Below are 14,454 nucleotides of genomic sequence, written 5' to 3'. Positions count from 1 at the left end.
AACCAGACAGGAACAACAGGAGGAAATACCATGAAAACATGATATAACACATGCTAGCTATGCTATTTTAAGAAACTATTAGAAGGGATGTGAGAAATTTAGTAAAAAATTCACAGAAAAACAAGCTAATCAAAGTGGAGGGAATTTTAAAATCTAGTATAAATAGGTCTAACATAGGATACTAAAACATACAGTCTTTCTTTTTTCAATGTTGAGAACATACTTTAAGCCCAATATTTTCATACTATTTGCACAATGTTGACAGTGTGAATTAATACATATTTAAGCAAACTTTCTGAGATGACCAGAAGGATGTGAGAGGATGTAACAAATAATCTCCATCTACATTAAACTAAATCAGCATTTAGTAATATCTAAATGGCATAAAAAATAATGGTATGAACAAACACTACTTAGAGAAAATGTGGTATAGGCAGTAAGTAGAGGCTACACGTTGAAAATGGTTCTCTCTTTAAAAAGAAATGGAGGGTGAGGATGGGTGAGGTAGAATATTATTTTCTTCAATTATAGCCTCTGAAGAATCCTAGATTTTTAATACATGCATTAGTTAATTAAAATTCTTTTCTTAAATTACATGCTCCTATGTATTATTTATCTATCTGTGGAAAATTTCGCATTATCAATGTTTATGGCTCACATGGTGATCCTTGTAACAGACTAGTATGAAAAATACCTCATGGGAAGTAATCTATTTTTAATCTACTTCTCAGCATTTAGGGGGTGGGAGTGGGAATCTAGGCAATTTTCTTACCTGGAGGCATAAGTTTCATAAGTACTCTTGCTCCATCTCTAAGAGGTAGCACATTCAGATTGCTACCTAAGTCTGCAACTTGCCAAAGGAAAGAGATATATCTGGGATGCAGTGACATTATCTGGAATATAGAATACAAAAAAATTTACCTATAAACTATGTCATAAAGTTCTTATTCAAAATTAATCTCTTCACTGTCCCTAAATGAATTTCCTATTTCTTCAGCACTTCTTTTGCATTTGCCATTTTTAATTCCTGAAATTATCTGCATTCCCCACCTTTTTACTTTTATAAATCCACTGATCTTTAAGTTGCAAATTTAGCAATTTATTAATCTTTCTAAGCTAATTAGGTTAATTTCTTTGTGACAAGTGTTCTGATTTTGTAAACAAACTATGGACCTTCCAAGCCCTCAGAGGCTATCTATGCAGAAGGCACTTCACCCCTTCAGGGGTAACTACTGCTGACTAGATTGCTAAAACAGTTACTGACAAGACGCAAATCACCCTGACATGAAGTGGCTGGTGTTGCTGTACCTGTAACAATTCATAAGGGAGAAAGGGGAACAGAGTATGAGAAAAGCATAAGTTGTTTTTTAGATATGAGAAAGACAGCAGATCACCTTTACAAACATTTCCAGAGAAATGACTGATGGTACAGTAGTATTTTCTACATGTGCATGTTTAATAGTACTTTTTGTTCCACTGTAATAGATTATTTCTATGCAAACGGTATAATAACTATAAGGTAATTGCATTTTGAATTTCAAAAATTAACAAATTCATCAAAAGTTAATAGTTAAGAGTAATTTTATTTGATATTTGCCCATCTATAAAGTTACAAAGTCCTCAGAAAAAGTATTCTTTACATATAGTTGTGTTCCCAAAGAAGAGCAATGCCTTATATATATAGCAGATACTTACTACCCCAGGCAAACAACTTTCCACTTCTGGACTGGGGCCATCACTGTAGTGATTATAATGGTTTCTAGGAGATCCAGTAGAAGAATCAGAAGAACTATCAGGGCTTGAAGGCATGTTGGAACTCACTTGTGTAAGTTTGGCTGTAATTACCTAGAAATTATAGTATAAAATAGTAGCAAAAACAAGAGAAAGTATCTTCAACAAAGTATGGCAATGATACGTAGATTCAAAAAGACTTTAAAAATTCATGCTTTAATTTTAGAAATATATTTTTTAAAAATCCTACCCAAGATAAGCAATGAGAAGTTTATTTTCTATAATACACTACTGTCACAATAACCTACGTTATACAGGATAATAACCCAAACACCTAACAAAGAAGACTGCACACAATAGATGCTGAAGAAACATCCAGTAAATACATGAGAAGTTTCAACTGTTTAACTTTTGGGGAAATATTTGAAAATTATATGTACTTACTGATTTATCTTTTAAGTGTAACTGTCCCATTAGCTTTCTGTCATCTTCAGAATCTATAAGCTCACCACCCACAAAGAGTTCAGTATTTGTGTGGGCCACATTTGCTTTAATATGATTGAGAATGCATCGCCGTACTGAACCAACTGTATCGTTTGTATGGGACCGTATGTCCAAGTCATCAACCTGTCCGCCATGGTTTGGAAATTGAACTATAAGAAAAAGGTCTTTACCATGGAATGCTCTGGAAAAAAAATTTAAATAAGGGGACAAAAAACAATCATATTCAGCAGAGTGCCCAGAACATAAAGCTGGGAATTCAGTATTTTCACATTAAGTAAGAGGAAGATAAATACCAAACAAACAATTTTTCTTCTAAGGTACAAAAGTTTAATTCACTAACAACTTTTTAAATGTGGAAAGAGCTTCAGCTTGAGAGTTTGGACAGAACTGTGAAAATGCATGATTTTACTAAATATTTAATGTAAAAAATCTGGTAACAAAATTCATCCTGAAGTATTTTTCTTCTTCTCTCAAAGGTGGAAAATAAAAATCACATTCAAGAAGCAATTTTACATTTATAAATAATCACAATTTTAAAAATGTGATGGTTACCTTTTCTATAAACTTCTCCCAAACTAGAGATGCCATTTAAATTGTTACTACTGAGTTTATTTACTTACGTCTTTGTTATATATGTAATTCAGAATTTGTATATAATTTTATGGTTATGTATATATGTACGGTTAAAAATACTTGATTTATCTACAGAATAAGCAGCTTTTAGGAATTAAGTGTTAAAAGTGTAAATGGGTAAGGAACGTTAAAAACACATCAACTACAAAATACCAGCACCGCATGTAATGGTGGTAACAGAATGGAACTACAAAAGATAGAAGTAGAAAGCTGTTCTTAGAGAATGAATGCCTCACAAAAATAAAGTTCAAAACTTTCTACTTTCAAAAAAAAAAAGGTTTAGGGTATTATGCTCAGTGAAATAAGTCAGGTGGAGAAGACAAGTATCAAATGATTTCACTCATATGTGGAGTATAACAACAAAGAAAAAAACTGAACAAAACAGCAGCAGACTCACAGAATCCAAGAATGGACTAACAGTTACCAAAGGGAAAGGGACTGGGGAGGATGGGTGCGAAGGGAGGGACAAGGGGGCAGTGGGGAGGGAAAAAAGGGGACACTATAATTAGCTTGCTCAATGTGGTGGGTGGCAGGGGGTTCGCACAGGGAGGACTGCACAACACAGAGAAGACCAGTAGTGATTCTACAGCATCTTACTATGCTGATGGACAGTGACTGCAAAGGGGTATAGGGGGGTGATTTGGTGACAGGGGGACTCTCGTAAACACAATGTTCCTCACGTAGCTGTAGATTAATGATACCAAAATTTAAAAAAAAGTAAGGGGAGTCTAGTAACCATAATGTTGTTCAAGTAATTGTACATTAACAATATCTGAAATGTCTGGAAAAAAATAAAAGGTCGTGTAACAATTTCAAATAAGGAGAAAAAAACCACAATCATATTCAGCACATTGCTGAGAACAATGTTTTCAAGTAAATTTTTAAAAGGCATGACAACAAAATCCAGAAATGAAAAATTTCTTTAATATCCTTTTAACCCATGTATCATACATGGGGTTAAACTGGCAAAGAAAATAACAGTTGTTAAGTTTACTCTACTAGATAAATTTCTTACAAACCTTGACATAGGTAGAATTGTTCTTTTCTCATGATAATCACCGTCACATTCATTTATGTATTCCCTTAACACAGTTAATACTCGAACCATTCGAATGGCTTCCTGCGTTGCAAAATTAATTGTGTCTTCATTGCCACCCAAAGCACACAGTGTGTCATACGAAGCTTTCAAACGATTAAAGCAAGACTGAATGAAGTCTTCATGGATAACTACCTATAAATTATAAATGATTGTCCAAATAGCTCAGACTGCTTTGAAGTTTAAACATAAAAAATTATATTAGTCCAATTAAAGACAATAAATCTCAACTTTTTGGTAACACTCAATCATATCATATTTGACAATAAAACACAAAAAAGAAGCTCGTAATAAGAAAATAAGCAAGCATATACCAATTGAAGTAAAAACTTCAGGACTAAATGTCAAATTCAGTCAATTTTTGATTGTCTCAACATACAACGTTATATTCAAAATAATCCTTACATCCTAATGAATGATTACCAAAGAACAATCAACTGAGTTACCATTTTGTAGGGGGCAGGTGTGGATTAAATACCTAAATACCTATTTTGAACAAGATTAATTTCTAGTTTAAAAATTAACCCTAAGTTTAAAAAGATTCTACTAAACACAAAATTAATTTCAATTTAGTTGTATAAAAGTTTTTATGCATTTCAAATCTTACCTGATTGACCTGTAATCTGGGCCCAAGTTTTGTATACATCTCTTTAAGGAGATCTATAGCTCTGCTGGCAACGTCGTCATTACTCTGAATCACAACCTAGAACCCAGAATTATAGTAATATTAGCATTCAAGTTGTATCTTGTTTTGGCACATAAGCTCTCATTCACTCACTATTTTTAATACAGTATTAGGCAATTTAACTTCGATAAAGTAAAACCATAACATAAATTTACGTAAACTTGAAAATTAAGGATTAATATATAACCAAATTTCAAGTTTTTGCCACAGAGCAGTTTGCTTAAAAATGAAAAGAACAAAATGCACTTTAACCAATGTTATTTAACTCTGCAATTTGGTGGGTCAACTGAGATTTTCAAGGAGAAATTCAAACAAGGTAAAGCATTTACACAGAAAAACCATTTAACAAAAGGGCGATGCTGTCAAACACAGTTTCTGCACATTTATCAATTTGTCCAATTAAATCATTGGGTTTTAAACTATGTTTGGAATCCTAAGTCTTTAAGAATATTTCAGGGCTGATGACCCTTTAAAAGATTTAAGGAGGGAAAAGAAAGCAGCTAGTGGGGACTGAGCAGAGAAAAAGCAGGCTTTTATTTCTTTATCAGCTAGCATTATATCATTTTTTTTATTCACGGTGGTTAACTGTTTAAAAATGTCTGAACACCACTGATTCTGGTGAAACACCGTATCAAACATTTAGTCCATCTACAATTTGCAAACAAAAAATCCACAATGAAAATAAATATACGATGAAATACAACAATGTAATACGTTTGATTTTTAAAGGATGGCAACAGGATTTACTTATCAAAATAGAAATGTTAGCCTTAAACAGAATATAGAATTTCACTCTCCAGTTCTTAAAATGTATCATAAATTAAACAGTGTCAGTAAAACTATTAATAACTCCTTACAAATAATAGCCCTCTCTTCTGTCCATCAGTCATTTTGGCATCAAATGTACCATGGCCTCATAAAAAGTGGAAAAAATGACTTACGAGGGGAGGATGAAAGATGCAAGTTACAACTATCAGTGCACTTGTATATATCTCAAAAGATTCTAAATAAGTACAAAAGAAACATCAAGGCAGGTGGTAAAAGAAGAGAGAGAAAAAAAAACACAAGAGCCACTAGCAAAAATAGGTGACACAGGATGCTGAAGGTGAACAAATACTCCCCCTAGGTTCCTAGGGCAAGTACAAGAGCAGAATAAATAAATATAACCTAATCGTTAAATTATGACCCTTTAGCTATTTTTTTTTTTAAAAAACAACTCAGGCACAATGTTTGCAAACAAGAGTTCCTCCTTCTCACTTACCTTCCAAAGGTAGTCTAATCCTATCAATTCCAAATCATCCATCATGTAGGCTCTTCTTTTTGCTACTAGTTTCCCCTCTTGACAATTAACAGCTTTAAAGATTCGTTCAAAACATTTTATTCCATTTTCAGTTAACAGCGAAGGATTAAGCTGAAGCACACTACTTTCAAAGAAGTCCTTATTACTATCAGGATCTAAGTCTGGTTTATCCCCCATTAACTTGGAATACCACTTAAAACAAGCTTCACGGTCACAAAGGTAAACTGCATTCTCTGCTAAGCATTTCCATATTTGTTTTGCTTGAGGAGCACAGAGGCACAGTTGGCCATCTTTCAATAAAAATCTTGGAAAAATTTCAGAAATCAGTAATTAGTTTTATAAAATTTTATCCTCAAACACAATTTCTATATGCCTGAAATAATACATCTGTCACAACTACATTTTAATTACAGCTAAAAAGGTATTCTTTAAAAAGAACTTATTTCTTGGACACTTATGGTAGTAAAATAAGCACCAATATTCATTCATTTACCAACAAGCATGTATTATGGGAAAACTGCACCGTGCTAGCAATTCTGTTACTTACCCTAAGTATTTCTCTTTTCCCTTGCTCTCAAGAAGTTTAGCTTTTGAAACCAGATACTCGTTTTAAAGCTCCCTTCTTACATGGTGGCTTCACTGGAAAATGAGGTATTACCTTAAGTGACCGTCAGGGATAACTGAATGTTGTTAAAAAACCACGCTGCTTACAAAATTTAAACTTCTGAAGATATAACCTCAGTACCTGGCCACAATAAACAAAATAACCTACATAAAATTTTAGCTTTTTTCTATGTCAGAAGTCATTAGCATGTTTATCAATAATCAAACTGTTCTAGTCTGGGGATTTCTGGTTGTGTGATTATCAGTTCTGTCCACTAAAAAAAAAAGTGTACTGAAATTGAAGACTCCTCTTCAATTAATCCCTTCCCTCAGTTAGATTCTAGGTTCCCGGAGCACTTCTCCACCTACTCTGTTTCTATGAAAGACAGTAAGAGGAAACAGAAGCTAATTTAATTGGACTAATGATTTTTCATTGAATTTAATTCTTAGTTATCAGAATGTTAATACTTCTTATCCAACAGTGTGTTGATTATTTAATGCTAATGGGTTACTTCTTCTGGGTCACGGTTGTATGTCTCTAATACCTCTGTATTTCTAGGTCTGAGTATGAAAAAGCCTTTTAGCTTTTAATCCTACCCAATCCCTCCTATGTTCAATTATGAATTAGGAAGATGAGACCCAGAATAATAAAATGCAGTAGTTTCAAATTAAGCTCTAAAATAAGTTTGAAAAAGCGCTGTGTCACAGAAAAGAACAGATTTTAAAGTAAGACACACAGTATGGGTAGTCTAGTTCAATTACATGCTGGTTGTGTGACTTCAAAGAAGTTAACTTTCCCAAACTGAATCATCAGTTTTCTTATTTCAAACTGGAATGTCACCTGCCTCACAGGGTTGCTATGAGGATAAGGTGATTTGTAAAAAATCAATTATACAGTAGGCATAAGTTCTTAGTTCTGTTTCCCTTTGATGAATCGCAGTTCTAGGTATTTATAAGGCAGGAACTATAAAAGGTCTTCTGATTCTAAACTTTAATAAAGTAATCCCTCAACAAGGTTTCTATTGCAATAAAAACCTAAGAGATACAGCACACACTCATCAAAAATAATGATCGACTACAGGAGAGTCTCAATATGTGGAGGCAAGTCCTTTTTACCAGATGGTTTTAAAAAAGGGCAGTTTAAATAAACATCATAGAACTTGGTAAGATAATTTTTCTCAAGTGGAATTGATGTAAAACACCTGTATCTGAAAAGATCAGATCAAACCTTTGAGCAGATTATAAGATTCTTTAAAGCAACTATGGACTTAAAAAGATTTCATGTATAAATCTAAATATTTCCCATCAATGATTACACGGTTCATTGATAGCATATACAATGTACATAATTTAAAGAGAAAATTCCCAAGAATTAACCTAATAATAAATAACTAGATTTCATGAAAAATTTTGTGTCCTGGAAATTTTGCTTATAATACTTATGATTCATCTATTCTTTTCTGCTATGATAGGTAGCTGCATTTCTAAGAAACTTCTATATATCCATATCCACATCCATGTCGTTAAAGCTAGACATTACTGGACAAATTCAGCCCAAGACTACATTTAGCTTTGGCTTAATAGATAGGCAAAATTTCTGTATTCCCCTCAAGTAATTAAAACTATTTAGTAATGATCACACAGGAAATGTCACATCTCTTTTTGGCAATGGTTCTTATGTGTAAAACATTCATCTGCAGGGTGTAATGTCCATCAAACAAAAGACTAAATTCTAGAGAATATTAACACAGTACGCCTTTTATGTCCCTTAAAGATAACATTAATTGTTTAGAACCAACCTAAGGAAGTTAAGCCGTTCTTGGACTTCTTGAACATGACTGTATTGACTTCCAAATCTCACAGTCTGTGGATCACAGTTCTCATGTTCTTCAAAATAACAAAAACAATAGATTATACACATGTATATACACATCACTGCTGACTTTATCCAAAGTAAGTAAAGGCAATGAGCATTTATCATTAATAGGCAGCCTGTAACAGTGGTATTTATATATACCCAATTTACCAACAACCAACACTTTTCACATAATCTGAAGGAAAATATGATCTGCTCAATGTGCGATCACAAATAACTTCAGCATAATCCCCCTTCTATTCTTCACATTCACTGAAGCAATTTCTAAGTATAGTTTATAGTTTTTTTTCATTTTTCTTTCTTCTACTAAACCCTGTAATTGCAAGGAAAAAATTTTCTGGTATAGAAAATAACATTAAGTACTTTCACAGATAATTTAGGGTGACAGGAGTTCAAATGCATTTGATAAAGTTGTTGTACAATTACCAGATGAGTATCTGTTAACAGTCTCAAATATTCAAAAAACCTACACACCCATAATGATTATAAATTATTGGTAACTAGGCTTACCCAAGGCTGGAAATCTTTTATTTTTATAATATAAAATGAGCAAGTCCTTTGAACTTACTCTGTTAAAATTATATGCTGAGTGAAAAAATTCTCAGTTGTGTGTTATTGGAAAAGGAAAAGTCAAAAGAACGTAGCTCTAAAAGTACTATGTGTAGTATTTTTGTCTGGATGACATCTCACTTTACAACACAGGAGTCTGTCTTAAAAAAATTCTCATTTGGTTGTTTATGTCAATATTAAGGAAAATAAAAGACACAGAAGAATTAGATAAAGCTGGGTATCTGGAAAACACCAAATTGTTTATGGTGGCAGAGGAGACACAAGGCCTCCAACAAGGGCTGTGAACCACTGAAGAACCAAAAACATTTATTTCAAAAATTTGAAGTTTTGGAGAATTTGGAAATTATCTTCAACAAAAGGTACTGATATTTCTGAGATACATATCTTTTAACATTATGTATGTCAGTACTGATATCAAGGAATTCTACTTCTGTGAGCTTCTTTTAGAATTGGTAAAGGCAACCCAAGTCTTCAAAAATGACATTTTTCGTCTCAGAAAAACTTCATCTAGACATAAGATCTTGATTTCTTGAAAGACGGACTACACAGAACATTTGGTTATGTGTTCGGATTGGTAAACAAAGGTACATGCATTATGACCGTTTACTATTTCCACATGTATGAACACCTATTGGCAGCCCTAAAATCATATTGCTTATTTCCTTAAAGTTGTCAATTACACCAAACCACACGCTCCCAAAATTGCAGGAAGTGACTTTCTACTACTTAAAAAAGTTTTGTCTTTTCTTCCAGAACACTGATTTTGAAGCACCTACTAAACTTTGGACTACCACTTTACCTGCTATTTTACCCCTTTAAAACCTTTTATCTAAAAACTTTCTCTGTCTGCTTACTTAAGCAGGATTGGGGGTGGTGAGAAAGGAAGAGCATGACGTAACATTCTTTTTTGATATAATTTCAGAGTTATACACAAGGCACAAACATAACACAAGGAACTATTCTTTAGCCAGGTATACCAATTATTTACATTTTGCCAATTTGTTTTATCAGTACATTTATATTCGTTTACATCAATTTTGTCAATGTAACTATGTTGACAATAAACTGAAAACATGACACTCTACTCCTCACAACTAGGTTTATTTCCTAATAACATGGACATAACCATAGTATGTTCGATTTTAAACATGTCTGATCCACTGCTTATATTCAGGTTTCATTAACTATCCCAATAATGTTCTTAGGCTTTCCCTTCTCTCAGTCTATAATCAATCAAATCTAAGTTCACACACACTGAATGTAACTGTCCTCTTAAACCTAGAATTTTAATTTATCTGTTTGTTTCTTACCTTGATTATTTTAAAAAGTAAAGTTCTTTGTCAAAGGCCACTCAGTTTGGGTTTCCTTCATATTATCTCTAGTTCTATTCAGGTTATGGACCTTTCATAAAATAATACCATTAACTCCCTTACACTGTTATATGCTACCGGTCTGTCCCCATACTTAAAATGTTAATTTAGATCACTCAAGATGTTCCCAACAAGTTTCTCCACTAAAGAGTTCTTACTCTTCCCTTTGTAATTAATAATTTGTCGGAAGATGCGCTGGTACTATGTCCATACTCTGGTACTCATCAAACTTTCACTGAATAGTTTTATAATCCATTATTTTTCCTACATTATTAGTCGACACTTTCCTCAGCTTATCTACTCATGTGACGATTGACTTGAGAACCTATAAACTGGAAAGGTTATAATCCAGAGCATCACTATTTTGATGATAAATTGTCATAGATTTGGCTGGTGTGATATGACACCTATTATCCTTTGGACATGCTTATATATTGTCTAAATAAATTTTGCTTTCTTACCTAAAATGTCCAAGTCTCATCGTAAAACCTGCCTGAGATAAGCCTGAATATAATTCACTTTCCCAAAGAGCTATTAACTTAATAAAATGAATACTAGTTATAAATATATTTTAAATTATAAGAACCCACAATATTTAAAAATACTTTACAGTTGCCAAGTAGAAATGAAATAGGTCTACCAAGTGAATTAGCATAAGTCAATGTCAGGATATTTATGTATTCTGATAATGCACTGTTGTTGAATCACACATATAAAGAATTCTTTTTATGTTAGTGAACGGTCCTGAAAATAATCAAATGTCATAATGAAAAGAACAGGAAGAGTAATGGGAACGGGCAGTCCTTACAAAACACAAGTTAAAATAATTAGTATGTCCTATAAAGCTTTTTCAGGAATCTGGCAACTAACACTTTGAGAAGAAAATGGCAACTAACACTTTGAGAAGAAAGAAACAAAATTGTATTATAGTTTATTGGTGCACCATTTAAGAAAGTTTTAAAAATGATTCAGGATGAAAAATTGTGGTTAGTGAACGAATTCACTAAGGAGTCAACAGAACTTGGTTTTGCCACATGTAAAACTCAAGAGGCATTTTATTCAGCTGCTCTAAGATAACATGAAAACAGAGTTGTTTTGCTGCCAGTGGGCAAATAATTTTTCCAAAATCAGAGATGACAGTAGAAATGGAATATAATCATGGCAAATGCATAATACTGATTAAATAAAACTGAGGAAAACATCAGTGAACTGGAAGAATCTTACTTTATCTTGAAGAGATTTATGCAACATGCTTCTTACAGAGATGCAATCACCATAATTTGTGTCATTGTTACTTCTATGTCACAGAATACATTTAATGTTACAAGTTTTAGTTGGGAGAATTAACATTATCCCTACATTGAAAAACCAACTAATTAAGCAACATTAGTCAGACTTGGAAAATATTCTACTGAGGAGGAAAAGTTTATGGGTAAAAGAAACAAGTAATACGAAATAAATGAATTCAGATGAACTCAATAAAATAAACATTCAAGTCCTTGGTATGTTGGCAAATACTAATCACAGCAAACTTAAATAACGTGCAAGTTATACAGCTATTAAGGGTTGGAGCTAGGCTTTAAATCTAGGCAGTTTAACTATACAGCATGCATTTGTATTTCTAAGCTTGCAAAAAAGCAATATAAAGGTAGAAATGAAGAACGCTGACCTTCCTGTGATCATGAGTGAGATAAAGCAGGAACACAAATACAACTTGTGCTCCCAACTGACTGCCTTGGCCATTTGGTCTTTATGAACTATGACATTGAAAGTAACATTAAATCATGCAAAAATGAGGTAAATAAAAATGATCACAGACTTAAGTATCTGACTCGACTTTTGGAAAAGGGTCTTAACTGTAGGTAGGGGGGCTCTGTACCACCAGGAAAGCTTGATAGCATAGAAAAGTTGAGAGAAGTACGTACAAACTTCAGGCTTATTTATTTTGGCTGCTCAAGCTAGAGAAAATTAATCAAGTTTTATGCCTATCCTGCCTTCCCTATCTAACTGTCTGGCTAAGAAGGAATCTTGGATTCCAATTGGTAGTACTGAAATGGGAATAATTATAGCACCTGATACTTAGCTGTAAGACCAGAGTATACAGAATGGGTAAAAATAAGAGTAACAGGATATAATTAGATCACTAGGAGTATCTGAAGAGTTGCTAATATTATCACTACATTTCTTTAACGTTTATATGGGTACGTGTGTGTTAGTAAAAAAGTGAGGATTTTTGTAAGTAACTTATTACTCAACTATACCGTACCACAACCACTAAAGGTACAAGCTCATACACAGAATCCACTGTTCTAGCCAAATACTGAGGATTACAAATATTTATAATATGTTTAAACAATTTCAGATTCTGAGAACTGGTGAGAATATTTGGTGACTACTAATGTAGTGATTTTTACTACGTTTCTGTGAACAACGGAAAACATTAATTCAGGGTTATTAGAAGTGATTACAACATTATGAAAGATCAGACTTTGGCAGAATTAACAACAGGAGAATTAGCATCCAGTTTTCTTGAAAGGCAGTTAAAAGTTGTGGCAGTAAGAAAGCAAAGGTTCAAAGAGAGTTGTGCATGTCCAAAAGAGTAGCAACAAATACAGGTAAAAGCAGACAGACTTTCCAGATATGGGAAGATAAAAAAAAAATCAATCCAATGAAATAAACAGAGACACAGCCTTATACAGTGCCTTGAAAAGCTGGCCTAAACTTTATATTGTGTGAGATCTGGAAGGCCACGGTGGACACATAAATGAATACAAGTCATAAAACTAATTCAATTCCATTTCTTGGTCCTCTTAAAAATAAACATACTGTCATTCTGATGTAATTAAAACATGGAAGGACGACCGTGTTCATTCGTAGTAATTCATTTTAGGTTATAATACATACCTTTAACATACAGCCGCATGCTATTCATGTATGCTGCAAGGTTTTCTGCTACCAGAGCAACTAAGGTATGACTGTGCTGAAGTTGACTGATTAAATCATGATGATAAAACGCACGAGGACTTTGCTGAGTCTTACTAAAATGAGAACAGCCGAACAGTTTAATTAGGCCAGTGAACACTGTTATGACTAAGAGTTTACAGACTATATTCTACCTAGTACTTTACAAATTTAAAAGGTTTTACATTCATAATACAAGCTGAATAATCCTCCTTTTAATAAAATACCAAGCAACTTAAAAGAATGTCTCAAAACAAATATTTATTCCAATATTATCCATTATACTCATACTGTACTAGTATCAAAGCACATACGCAAGTTTACTTCATCAAGGATATTAATCATTAAAGGTTCACTCTGGAACACTGAGGCCAATTTTGCCATGGAGGGCACTTGAAAGATATCTAGGCTCCCTTCCCGTTTGCCATTTTCAGTAATGTAACAAATCAAAACTCATGTCATTATTAGTTTACTGGTTATCAAATCACCAGCCTTGGAAGACCATATACAGTATTTCCTGTACAAGTGCAAGCGGAAAGTTGATGAGTTTGAGATATGACAAAACATATGTAGTGGGTCAAGCATAATGAAAATACATCCTTCACAAAAAGGTATTAACAGATTATTACAGGAGTTTTCCCAGTATTTATCTCCATGCAATTTCCCAATTTCATGAACTCTTTCCAGCACTAGAAAAAAAGAAGCATAATTCAACATGACAAAACCATTAACGGTGACACTGTGTAATTTTGTTAAACAGGAATTCTGTTTACATGTATGACCATATCAATCTAGAGCTGTAAAGAATCTTGGCAACAGTTTAATTGTCTTAGACACAAGAAAAATGTTTCTACAAGGTTAGAGAGTCTTTCTAAGATTACACCCAGTCAGACAAAACTGGGGTTCATTAACTCATAATTACATTTTGGATACTCTTATACTAACACCAAGTTTTTTCTTTGAATGTCATGAGTTCCAAAGATATCACAAGATTATAAAAGCATAAATTATTACAATAACCACCATTTAGCATAAAGACCAAATAAATCACATTAAGGTGTTCAAGAAAAAAACAGCTAAACAAAAAGTAAAATATGTCATTAAAGTTTTACCGTCTTTCATTAT

The 14,454-nt window shown here is 33.1% G+C and overlaps 1 protein-coding gene across 1 annotated transcript in view; it reads right to left on the bottom strand.

The window, feature by feature from the left end:
• The window catches only part of LOC130682069 (probable ubiquitin carboxyl-terminal hydrolase FAF-X), a 166,434-nt gene that overhangs the window by 102,768 nt on the left and 49,212 nt on the right, over window positions 1-14,454 (bottom strand). Inside the window, 8 exon segments of the mRNA XM_057496199.1 lie at window positions 773-893; window positions 1,696-1,845; window positions 2,176-2,416; window positions 3,888-4,099; window positions 4,572-4,667; window positions 5,911-6,253; window positions 8,352-8,439; window positions 13,273-13,406. Coding sequence (XP_057352182.1) covers window positions 773-893; window positions 1,696-1,845; window positions 2,176-2,416; window positions 3,888-4,099; window positions 4,572-4,667; window positions 5,911-6,253; window positions 8,352-8,439; window positions 13,273-13,406 — 1,385 coding nt within the window.

Source organism: Manis pentadactyla, chromosome Y, assembly GCF_030020395.1.
Source record: "Manis pentadactyla isolate mManPen7 chromosome Y, mManPen7.hap1, whole genome shotgun sequence".
Taxonomy (NCBI): domain Eukaryota; kingdom Metazoa; phylum Chordata; class Mammalia; order Pholidota; family Manidae; genus Manis; species Manis pentadactyla.
This window is presented reverse-complemented; position numbering and strand designations above follow the sequence as displayed.